The sequence below is a fragment of the Osmia bicornis genome, chromosome 5 (assembly GCF_907164935.1).
Source record: "Osmia bicornis bicornis chromosome 5, iOsmBic2.1, whole genome shotgun sequence".
In the NCBI taxonomy this organism is placed as follows: domain Eukaryota; kingdom Metazoa; phylum Arthropoda; class Insecta; order Hymenoptera; family Megachilidae; genus Osmia; species Osmia bicornis.
This window is the reverse complement of record NC_060220.1, coordinates 3389940-3403361: the sequence shown is the minus strand read 5'-3', so window position 1 is coordinate 3403361 and position 13422 is coordinate 3389940. Positions and strand designations below refer to the sequence as shown.

General features: G+C 36.3%; 1 protein-coding gene across 3 annotated transcripts in view; it reads right to left on the bottom strand.

Annotated features, from left to right (window-relative positions):
- LOC114880118 (low affinity immunoglobulin epsilon Fc receptor-like) overlaps positions 1-13422 on the bottom strand; it is an 88155-nt gene that overhangs the window by 58259 nt on the left and 16474 nt on the right. The window contains exon 1 of one of the 3 annotated variants that reach the window (XM_029195761.2): positions 6634-7492. The exons of the other annotated variants lie outside the window; for them this stretch is intronic. Coding sequence (XP_029051594.1) covers positions 6634-6642 — 9 coding nt within the window. The 5' untranslated portion in view covers positions 6643-7492. Of the gene's footprint in view, positions 1-6633; positions 7493-13422 lie in introns of those variants that run through there. 3 annotated transcript variants of the gene reach the window in all.

Here is a 13422-nt window from a genome sequence, read left to right as displayed (position 1 = left end):
AGGATGCCGAGTTTCAGTTCCTTGCTGCAGCGTTTCCTCTACTAAGCCGATAATCTCAGGATTATCAAAGCAAGAACGTACGGTGCTTTTTGTACACGCTTGATGCACGTTCATTTCTCAAACGTTCCACGAGATAGAAGGTAAAAGACGTTGTCCGGCGAGAGAACAGAAGCCGGAAAACGTAGCAAGATTTCGTGTCAAACTGTGTACGAAACCGTTTACGTGTTTCTGTTGGAAAGTTGTAAGAAAAATGAGGAGCAGCTGTAACAAGAATAGAAGGATTTGCGAGGGAATTTCCGCCACGGTTGCCGGCCACATCCGACCAACTGATAATTAGAGCTGTTCGTCACGGAACCGGTAAGGTTGGAAAGGGTAAGGGCAAGGTTCCGCAAGAAAGACCGCCGATCGAACAAACTTCCTTCCTAAGTAGCTCTCCAGAGATTAAACGGGTGGCCTCATTCACCGCCAAGATATTCACTTCCACTTTGGCCTCACCGAACTTTCGAACTTTGTTAACAATATTTATATACAGCGAATCTTGGAAAACAATGAATGGTTTTTTGTTTGTCACTGGTAAATTTATTGCAGTGTTATGTTGATTTAGAAAGGTACACTAATTTCATTTTCTTATATAATTTTCATTTTTATATTCCAATTTTTAGATAGAAAAAATATTACAAAATGACAGAGTTATTAAAAATTTTGTAAACACTTTATGATCAAATTTTGAAATCTTTTTCTTAGATAATTATTCAATGAAATGTTCTAACTTTTTCAAAATAAATACACGTACTCATCACTTTAATATATGTAGGTACTTTAAATTCTGTTTAAATTTTTGTTTCATTAATACTAATTCTGGAAATACTTCTGTAATTTTGATCAATTTAATCTATAGTGAACATTAATAGAATTCAAGTAGAATCTTAGATGTTTGGACGTGTTTGGAATATTTTCGACAGTAATTATTGTGAACGAAGGCTAACGTGACCCGAATAGTTGTACGCGTATAATACAATTAGGAAACTTTAGCCGGGGTGTAGTCGCCAAAGGTTCAAACTTTCTAAAATGATTTCATTAGCTGGCGGTACGTAAACATAACTTTGGGTACTAACGTAAGTAAAGGGAGCAACATGTTAGGGAACAACTATTCTTGGAATTGGCACGGTGCACCAATGTTTCCCCTTTAATTGCTGAAATATTCATAAACTTTATTTCTTCAAGACAGATTTGTAAAATATGTTTTCTAAAAAAAAGAAGAAAGTTAAAAACTATTATTACTGAAAATAGACCTATTTTACAAATAAATGAGAATTATGCAAATAAATCATCTAAATTTTAAACATTTTGTTTCTACAATTGTATTAAAATGAGTACGAGAATTAATTAAAAAAAATGATACCTCCATATTTCACAATCTCAGACATTGAACGAACAAAATAGAACCCCAGGGAAATTATTCCTCGCGAGCTGAAAGTCGTAGGTAAATGAAAATCTAAGAAATTGCGATAAAATGTACTTGAAAAATATCCAGGAATCTCCGTTGAGCCCTTGGTCCTTCCACGAACGATGAGCCGAATAATGAAAGCAATCCGGTGGGGTCGCTGAAAATTGCTTCTGAAATTTCTGACACGATCCTCGCCAATTTATCCGCGCGCTTATGCTTCTTTACGAGCGTAATTCTCGGGAGAAACGAATTGTCAGGAGGAATCGAAGCGTGAAAGAGTCAGCCAAGACAGACAGAGAAAAAGAGGGAAAAAAAAGAAGAAACAGTCAGGGTTAATCCAGCAATATCGTAAGGTCGCAAATAAACAGAAATAAATTTTCAGGACTACGATAGCGAGACTGTTATTAATGGCAACCTCAGAAACTCTCATTTCGCTTCTGGTCCCATCGAGCAGAGGCGAGAATTAAGAACGAAGGGTGGAGGAACAAAGCCTAAGGAAGATGAAAGTTTAACCCGTCCTCTTGGCCGGAAATCGCGAGGATAAACTCGCTTGAACGTCGCAATTGCTTCCTATTCCCTGCTACAATTATTTCAAACGAGAATCAATTGTACAACTAATACAACAAAAATCATGGTTAATAAAAATATCTAATTCCTCTTATAAATATGCACCAATAACAGTAATTCAATTTGCAAAATTTGCAAAATAAAACACTTCGAGTTACAATTTTCTCTCAAATACATACTTCCTATTAATTATTATTTATACGAGGCTGATGAAAAATTTTGCATATTCCTAATATTTTATACAGCAGATTTCACATAAATAGAATATTCTATCAAATAAATGATTAAACACTAAATTCCGAATTAATTTAATCTGTTCTCGATAATATGAGTGTAATAAAAATATGAACGGTACACGAGGGTTAATGGTTTAACAACTATACTCTTGGCTCATCGTTCGTGTCCTTCCAGACGATATTCCTTATTTGTTCCAAATGCTTCTTGTTCCCCGGCAAGAGGCCGCATCGACATGTACTTAAGACACCCGAGGGATGAAGGAACGGGGATAATGGAAATCGGGGTGAAAGGTTAAAGGGAGACGATGGTAGGCAGCGAAGCGAGGTTAAGGTAAAAACAGGGGATGAAAGAAGCGTTCGACGTGGACGGGCATACACGATATTTTATCCATTTACTGCCCCTTTCCGCCTATAGATAGACCACGGAATGTTTCTCGACGTGGCAGGATTCAAACATGATGTCGAAGAAAGAAATAGCCGCACTGTGTATAGACATATTTTTCTTCTGCTGTCGACATTACGGCTGACGCGTGTTTTCCGAACGAGAAATGTCCCGGGATCGTTGTTTTCTGCTTTGAACGCGAGGATACGAGGCTGTCTACGTGTTTTCCAGGTAAAACGTGAATTCGAATTCTTGAAAAGGTGTCAGGCTCGATTTACATTTCGAATAATTTACTTTTTAATCGTAATTTACTTGGCAAGAAATAAAATAAAATATTGTAACTGTAATATTCGTAATTTGCCTTAAAAGCTTTCTTCGATGCATTATGGAAAATTCTTTTGCACTAAATTGTCACCAAAGGTGTTTCAATAATTCTATGGAACAGAAACGCGGCGTTATTAAGGAAATGACGGGAACAATCAGATGCTATCCAGATAGCTTCCAAGTTTCAGATCGTTTCAACAGTGCCCGCATTGCTTCTCGTCCAAGTTTTGATAATTGCCCGACGAACTTTGATTGAATTACATCTAATTATTCCGTCTGCGTCGATCATACGAACGTATAATTACTGACGGAAACGTTTGTTCGATTTCCGGTTATGAAATTCGCGAAACGGTTGCCCGATCAGTTGCGAGTATTAAAACGAGGTCAAATGTTTTGTGAAATACCGTTATTAATATTGTACAAACGACGGAGATGGACTAATAAATTAACGCTACTGGATAGGATTAATTTCTGTCGAATTTGAAATTTCATTACTGGTCGAACGATCTTGAACTAGTTAGGATTCGATAAGCGGAACTCAATCCCAGGATACTTCAAAATTACACATTTTTAAAATGAAATATTTACATAATTATTTTTATTAAATTGATGCTTCAAAAAAGGTTTTGTTTGTTGCAATTCACAATCCCCTGCTTTATATCAAGAATATTAACACAGGGTTTATGTAGTCATTTTCAATTAGCTTTAAGCTTTAAATTAATATCCCATGCTATTTTTAATTACTTTTATGTCATAAAATTGGATCAGAATTTCAATGTTTCGAAATTAATTATTTGCCAAATACACGAACAAATCGCATGCCTAGCTTAGTTGTAAAATTAAACATCCAGTAGCACCGCTGGACAATATTTAAAAGTAATAAAAGTCAAGACTCGTATGTTCACAGATAATCGCATTAGCACTGTTTGTATAATAGAAGTCAGCCGAGCGGGTTAGACGTCTCACACTCTGTGTGGTGTATACGAAGCAAAACTTAATTCCAGTCGTGGAAGACCGGTTAATTGTTTCCAGGTATGCCTCGAATGAAAACCACGCACCGGTATAATTGTTTCCGTGCACGTCTCGTATGGAAAGAGGAACCCTCCTATCTACCATTGCTTGTTGGAAGCCAGTTAACCGCCTAACTATTTCCAAGCCACCTCGCTAATTTACTTTCCGAACTGGCTTTACGTTCGTTTATGCCGATTAAAATTTCACTAGCCAACGAAATTGCCCGTACGCAGAACGGATTCGAATCAGCCGTGAAGAAACACGTTCACCTATTCCAGCACCACGTGCCTATACCCATGCTAGCGGTCTTTTCTTTTGTATGCTAATCGCGACACATTACAAATTTCATTCTCACAGCTCTCGGAGAATGCTAAAACCTTTTACCGTATCCGGTAATGGAAAAACGATCACGATTCTTAGGTACCCTGGCGATTCGTTTTGGAAGTCTATGGGATGTGCTGCAGGGGAGTAGAACATCTCTGATGAAATTTATATTTTTCTTTCGGAAGGACCGTAGTCGTCTATAGTGTTGAGAAAAATCTACTTTGCACCCAAATTCAAAGCCACGAAATAAAATTTTATTTATATATAAAATTCAATTTTTAATGATGTCAGACTCAAAATTTTGTAATAGGCTGTATATGCGATTTGTTTTATTAATTCTTCAAAAATCTGATTTAAAACCTAGCAGAAAGATCAGGCTTCGTTAGAAACGCGATGGCGAACGAGTGTTGACTATAGGCCACCTGTTGATCGATGAAAATACCGATTCCACTCTCTGGTGTGTCAAGAGTTTTGGTTGGTTTTGGAACCGCGAGGAAAGCGAGTCGTGTAGGGTAACAGGGTTTCAGACGATTCCTGGAGGATCCTCAGGGAGAGGTACGAGGCATTTAATTAACCACCTGATCGATACACCTGTCCCGGGAGCTCACCTGGACCCGGATTTCTCCAGGGGTAGCTTTATGGTAAGCATAAGCGACCGTGCGTACGTTAGTCCGGGATTACAATCAGCCTTCCTGGATGCGGAATTTAATTAAACGTCGCGACGGTTTCTGTCGAATGTAGAGGACGGTTAGAAATGGAACGAGATCTCGAGATCTCTTCAGTTTTTCGTCGACTCTGCAACCTGCTGTTAACTTTACCGTCCCACCCGGCTTAGTAATTAAACGGTCTGAATTATGGGACCCGGTTGACCTTAATTCGATCCGCTATATGTTGAAAGTGAAACTCTGATTTAAAGGAAAGTGTTTTTCCACCATCCTTCTAAGCGTTTCTTTCATTTTGTGTTTTATTGTCTGATAATACAATAACTGATAAAAACAATTAACCGTTAATTGTAAGTTAATGTAACTTTAAAAATAATCATTCCTGTAGCTCATGCAACAATTTCTTTTATTCGGTTTAATAATTAATAAATTGTCCTCTTTAATTAAAATCTTTCATCCACTTACCTTTTGAAAGACTAGTGTAACTTTAACTTTTTTTAACACCCTGGAAAATGATTTGTTTTCAAGAAAATGAATGATCATCGTTCGTAGATAAATATCTAAGAAATTCCAGCTATTACCAACTAGTTTTCTAGAACGAGTCATCGTGAAACTCTTTCTACGCAAGGAGCGTTCTTCGGAGCGTTTCTTGTGCAACTTTACCTAATCGCTGACTATGCAGCGGGAACGTTGCCTCGCGTGTGAGCGAACGTTCACGGAATGTCAGGGTTTTTGCTCGACAGGAATCACTTTCTCGTTCTCATGATATCCTCTTATGCGTCGAGTGTTACACGCTACCGCAACCTCGTTCCGTCATCGTAAAGCGGCCAACGCGCGAAAGGAAACGGTTTAACGACACTCTGATTGACGTAATATATCGACCCAATATCGAGGTAGCTATGAATTTTCTACCACGTTAACTGTCACGCTAATTCCAATGAAAATTTTATCAAGAATTGGTTTCATTTTTCATAGATTTGATCTGATACTTTGATGATACGTTTTTTTTATTATCGAAGTAAAAGAACCCAATATTGATATAGATATGAATTTTAATTAATTTTGCAAGGTAGCAAATGAAAAGATTCAAATGGAAAATGAATAATTACAAATTCAGCAATACCGTTCTCGCTGTAGCATTTAACGTATTAAATATTCATTCATTAAGGTTAAATAATTTTTGAAATACATGTAAAATATACCCTCCTACTTGTGCCTGTAATCTTTTAAAATAATTACCTCCGTACAAATGATGCTTTAAATTTCATTAAAATCATATTACATGAATACGGCAAATTTTCATCATATTTCCATGAAATATTATAATAAGCATTAACTACTAAATCATATTACGTGCGGTTACATTCAGTCCAGCAATGAACCCCTTAATAAAATTTTGATCAATCAAAATAGATTTCTCTACTTCCTAGTTTCTCTCATTATGACTCCGCTGAAGTCAGTAGATAGGATCATCAAAGGTCAGACCAAATCTCTATAGAAACGAATCTTTCCTAATTATTCTTAATCACAACAATGTATATCTTCCTAATAAATCCTTCAGAATTATAATTCCTTAAAATAATCAATGAATTCTAAAAAACAATTCTACAAAAAAAAAACAATCCTAAAAGAATAATACACAAAGCCGAGTACATAGAAAGCTCTATCTGTAGATGTTACCTTGATCATCGATCGCCACCGGTCCACCTTTCCAGACGATAATTAATCGGTCAGGAAGGTCTCCTCGTCTTTGTCACAATTACTCGACCAGCAGGACCCGGTTCGTCCTCCGAACTGGACCCTTGGGCTTCCCTCTGACGATCGTCAAGGGGAAAGTGGCGTGACTGGAGACACGGATTCGCGTCTGTTTCGTGTCCAACGGAACAGAAAGGCACTCTTATTCTTTTCTGGTCTCCTGTTAACGCGATACCAATAACCAGCGACTCTGCGCACGTCGATCGCGGCAACGTGCTGCGTTTTGCACCTGCGTGACCACGTCAGACACCATCCACGTCTCAGTCCTTGTGGAATTATCACGCAGGCGTCCAGCATGGACTGTCCTATGTGGAAACTAACCTCGTATTCTCCGATAAATTCTCTGGATCTTCGAAAATATATTCTAGAATCTCGAACACGTTCCTTTCTGTCGAAATCTATAACAAAGACGTATACTGTGTATACTTATCCTTCGTTTTGCGTGGTACTTTTTGTACACAGTTTCAGCTTTATATGGTCGAGAAATGGAATATAACGAGAGACTCCTTCTACTCGAGAAGCGGAGAATTTTCGCATGTTCGAAGACTAGTCATGCTTTTAGCAATTGACACGTCATAAATCTGTAGCCTGGTGTATACGTAGTTGTACGGTGTCAAATGGAAAAGGTTTGCACCATGCTGGCGCCAAGAAGCATCGGATGCACAATGATAGATAGACGGGTGCACTTTTTTCTACTCTGATTCACTTGTAACACCACTGTTCCATTGGAAATTAGAAATATATAAGCGAACGCACATTGGAACTAGAAGTTACTGCTTGCGCACGAGAGGTTGGTGGCAGAATGATACATTTGCGTTTGGGAAGACTCCGTTGATTTGTGTATTGTTTTTGCAAGGGGATTATCCCTATCTCGAGCGCGGTTCCAACTCAGCCGGCATCGACTTCGTTTATCGCACGCACCGACCTTCATAAATTCAAAGCCCAGTCTTGCCGAGGTCGAAAACGGCCTCGAGCCACTCTCACAATCATTTACGTAATTTATTTACGCCTATTTCCATATGGAACCGAAAACGAAATCATAGCGCATTGTAAATAGGAAATCAACACACTGGCCACAACGTCCTGATTCATTCAATACAAACCCCACATTGAATGAAAATTAACGATACTTTGTATGCACGAGTAATTAAACCGCGGCAAACTATAAACTATAGATTTTTTTAAACTCTGTTAGGTTCTGATTAGTTAATTTAATATTAATAAAGGCTATAGTTTCATAGTTAACATGGAACACGGATAATTAGAAGGAATGAATATATTAAAAATCTGAAATATTATTAATTTAAAGTTAAATATCATAATAATGGAAACTTTTTCGTCAAACAGTTAATCGATGGTGGATGACTGGAAGTCGTGATAGGGGACTTCACAAAAGCCAGGACCTCATCCCTTGAATTTGATAAAACGCTCTGTCACCGTTAGAATTCCAAGCGATTGTGGCAAAGATAAAGTGCAAAGAGAATGATAAATGAACATGGACACAAAATTACGCTGATTCGGCCAAACGAAAGGAAATTACTCTGCTGCGTTTTTGTTGCTGAAGAAAAGTTTTAATCAAAGACATTCTGTGGATAATAAACAATCCTAAATTGAAAGATTTAGTTTGCTTCAATTGAACTTAAAACGAAAAATCTAAAATTCATCATTTTTATAGGTTTAATTACTCCAGCGTTAAATAATTATTATACTTGCACAATAAGGCATTTCTTTCATCAAAAATAATAAAAATAGTACATTAGACAAACAGCATACCTTCCATTCTTAATACTTGGTACAGTCTGTACAACCATCCACGTAATCTACTTACTCAGTTAAGCAGCTTACGTGAAGAATTTAATTGTTTCGGTAATAAGAGACTTAACGTTGTTGTATTCTCAAATTACTTTCGCTCTTGTGTACCTTTAAGATCTTTGTTTAACACTTAGTTACCTAGCTTAATTCTTTCATTGAAAGAACAAACAATTTTAATAATGCTTCGAAAGAAACAGTGAAAAAACATTAGTCCAATCTAAACCCATAATGCTTCAAGACAATAATAAAGAATTATTATTTTTATAAATCGAATTAAAAATCATTAAACTTTATTTTATCAAAAAATATACCAGTCATTAAATTGTCTGTTTTACATTTCTTTTTTAAAAGCTTACAAACACAGAGAAATGATTTTTTCTAAATGGAATCAACTAATTAAGAATATGAAGTTTTAAATGTACTGGGGTCAAAATTTGGTGACATTTGAAAGTTCAAACTTATTTCTGAGTTCACTTAGAAATATTCCTCCAAAGCATTCTATTCCTAACTACTCTACTTTCAGGATACTTGAATTCCATTTTCAATCGACTAATTGAATATCGACGATTTCATGTTATACCGAATGCAATTCCAATGCATTCTAGGGGTCATCAATTCAGATTCACCGTAATCACCGGCTAAAATTCCAGTTACACGATTCCATCAAGATGCTCGATCGAGATAGAACGCCTGTTTCAGGGTTTGCATCGACAATTCCGCGAGATGATAGACAATATCGGTTGGTAACTAGAATTGCATACAAGCACTTTCAGTATCGATATAATGGTGCAACCTGCGCCTGCATGCAAGCTGATTCCTCGATCTGCTGTTCGCCTGGGAGTCAGAGGTGCAGCCTTTTACCTGGCCCAACGCCCACACCTCCCACCTTTACCTTCAAAAGGTTCTCTCCTACCTTCTCCCTCCACCATTCTCGTCCCTAACCAAATTACTCTACTCTTTCGGCTATACGATATTCCGGCTGATTCTAACCTTCTAATTTATAACAGAGAGTTTTAAAATTAAAAATTTCTCCGAGGACCAACTTGATACATTATACGCTCGGTTATTCGTTCATTAAAAACTCCATTCAGAGTAAGGTGAAACTTTAAATAAACGATGGAACTTCGAAATTGTGTCAGCTCGAAAAAAATTGATTTACATAAATTTAATCATTTCTAAATTTTTTTCAAAATATACCCCAAAGGAAAATGAAAGATTCCATAAGGATATATGTCCACTTCAAAGTGAAACTCGCGGGAGAAACTGTCGAAAGTATTTCACTCAAGTGTACACTCTATTGAAAATGACTGTCAGTCATTTAATAATGACTCAACACGTGTTCACATGTTTCCTGTTATTTAAAAACATACGTCATACATTTATGAGTAACACCTATGCAATAGATGAAACAAAACCATTACGCGTTGGTAAATGACTAAGCTTATCTACTTTCGAAACGAATACAGTTTCCCGAAGTATTATTCATCGCTACACTGGTGTTCCACTTGGAAGATTAAATTTACATAAAGTCTGGCTACTCGCTTGGTAATTTAGTAACTAACTTGCAACTCTGTAAGATGATCCTCGTTTCACTAAACATATCCCATTTTGGGATATTTGTAACTAGTTCAAATTACAAAGGAAAGATTTCTACCTTAACTTCAGAAATTCTAGTATATTTTATTATCATAATAAATTTATTTTTAATTAAATCACGAATTCAATGTTCCAAATACTCACTGTTACAAATAAACACTCAAAAATGTAAATAAATAAATAGATATTTATTATTGTCTGAATCCATTCCCAAAATCCATACGTTAAATTTATTAATCATACGCACTTTAATAATGATATGGAAATAATCATTTCGCGACCAATTTAAGGTCAACCCTTGAACGTCAGTGAGTAGGTCAACCACAAGTCAGGCCAACGAAACGTGTACGACGGATACTCGCGTTTTTCAAATGATTTTCTAAGGGATTAAACTCAACGAAGATTCCACCATCCAGAAACGAATCCATCAGACACATACACCAAGTTACTGATTGTTGGAAAGTCAACCGAGTACCGTGGTACTCTTGCACGTGGACGCAGAGTCTGGATGATTTCCACGATTCCCGGCTACCAGGAGACCAGAACTACCAGTTGCTTAACCGCGAAACGTGTCAATGTTCTCGGTACGTGTTTCTGTTAGCGCGACGCGATTGCCAGACGAAGATAAGACGAGCGATCGTTGCGCGTGAGCAGGTAAAGGAGCCTCGGATTTCCTTTTCAGGTGAATTCCACGAGCGTGGGTGAACAGGATAGCAGAGAAGCAAGGATGTCGTACCTGGCAAGGTGTAAGGTCAACAGTTTGCGTCCCCACCCTTCTTGGCCTCCTACCCCCCTTCATTCCTTCCTTCTTTCCTACCTTTCTTCGTTCTCCTCTTGCTAATGTTCCACGATCATGGTAGGGGTAAACCATACAGCAAGGTAACAGGTTAACAACAAACCGTTGGACGTCGACCGACTGTTACCTACCTGGTGATTTGTTATCTTTAAGGGTTGCCAATTTGAACTTTTCACCAACTACAATTGGCACAACTCGTATGCCATTGAATAACACATTCGCTACTCTGTAGAAGTCATGGGACACTATAGAACTACTCTATGCAAGACGACCTCGTTTGAATTTGAACAAAATTTTATAAATGATCAATTTTTCTGAACCAATCTATCAACAATGTGAAAATTTAATTTTTGATATTTCATTGATGTTTGAATTTCTACTTAACCTGACCTGTTTCAGAAACTTATTCAAAGTAAAATTTGTTAACATTTGAAACGTTCAATCCTGTCTCCATATTTTATGTAGAATTTTCATGCCATCAAATTGCATCAAATCTTTCATGATTCAAAATCGGCAATTTAATATGTAACAAATGTTTGTAGATCAGATTGGATGTTGGTTTTTATTATCTTCCATGTCTCAATTTATCATTCCATTTGTTCATAGGTTTGATTAGATTTATCGATTATTATTGACGGTGTTGGATGATTGTAGAAGTAAAATACAGAAAAATGTACGTGTGAATGTGTATTCCTCTCCGTTCGTTACGTAAATAATACACTGCCTATTGATTTCCTGTCAATGAACCCGTCCTCGCTCGGCAACGATATCGACGAACATGATAGAAACAGGAATTTTGACAGGGTACCATCGTCTCGATGTCTATCTTCTTTTCACTCTTTTTTCCTATCTAGGATAAACGAAATCAGCGTTTCTATATTTTCGTGATTCCTAGTGAAGCACCGAATCGAAAAAAATCTGCTTCACCTCGTTCATTTGGGCATCAAAGAGGTTGATAATCAAAAAATTCTCTCTAATTTATTGAAAATATTGATAGAAGAACATTCTGAAGATCCTGACGAATATTATTATTTTTATTTCTTTTATATATATATATTATTACTTTCTATAAAGCTGCTAGACTAGAAATGCTTGAAACTCTTTTTTAGAATTTCAATTTAATCTATTAAACAGGATTCAGTATTACTTCACTCTATTTTATGGATCCGTGGATAGGATGATTACAATCCGCGAATACTATTTGTGGCTTGTGAAAATGTGCTATTACCGCTAAATAGAAAGTAAGAAATCGTCGTTGAAAGCGTAAGCATTTCAGCTAGTTTGTTACATGCAACAACGATCTGTATAATTCGTTGAAAATGTGTAATTACTTGGAACTTATTGTCCGAGAAAAAATTTCTGTTTGTCACTTTCATCAAACTATAACTTAAGCTTCAAATTAATATGACAAATAGATTTTGCATTACTTTCATTTATGCAAAATATTAATATACTGATACTTTTCATATTGCATATTATAGCTGATAAAATGATCTCAGATTCTATCTCAAATCAAATGTTAAGCAATCTTTTCCTTTGAAACGTTACATTTATGAAGAATAAAAAATAATCAAGAATATCAATTATTCAATGGATTCATGAATCAAACGTTCCATCGCCTTACACTTCTATAAGAATGATAGAAGCGTAACGATGGGTGGTTCGTGCATACTGCCCTAGTCCAGGATGCACTACAACCATATTCACAGCATCGAGTGCACCAAGACACGTTGCACATTCTACGCTGCACTCGTCTCAGGTGGAACGTGATTGGCGTTGTATATATACCTGCACGTCTTTCCACCTGCTGCTCTCCTGACATTCAGAATCGGCCGATATACCTGAATTGAAGAGTAACGATCCTTTGATGTTCGATTGAACTACAGCGAATCGTACAAGTATTCTTAGTATGCATATTAATTTTTCAGAAGAAATATTATAATGTGTGAATTAACATCTTATATATGATACAATGCACCAGTTTCAAGAAAAATTCTTTTCCTCCAATATTCATTTCTAAAGATACAAATATGCTCGATATAAAAATATTCGAAAAATGCCGGTATATAATAAGAAAATAATCACAATTTAATATTGAATAGAAATGCGATTACCAGTCGAGAAAAAATTCTGACCGATTGTGGAGCTCAGCTTAGATTTAGGGCTCTCTTCATGGTCCGTCGTTCGAGGATTTTTATAGAAATTTCACAAAAATAGTCTCCACTAAATATTTGAGATGTTACTTTTGTATCTTTGAATATTTATATCTTTAGGATTGAAATTATAAAAAATGCACCTTTTTGATAAATGCATAAGTATTGTTCCCCTTAACCTTCCAGACCCATGGCCAATAGTAATTTCCTTCTATACAAATTTCCATCATTTCCATTTCCAAAATATTTAGAATATTGATTTATAATTTTCAGAATAATTATTTATTATTTACCAATAATGAGATTTTGTAACAGGAGCTTTCACACTATTTTATATATTAAAGTTTCTATTGCATA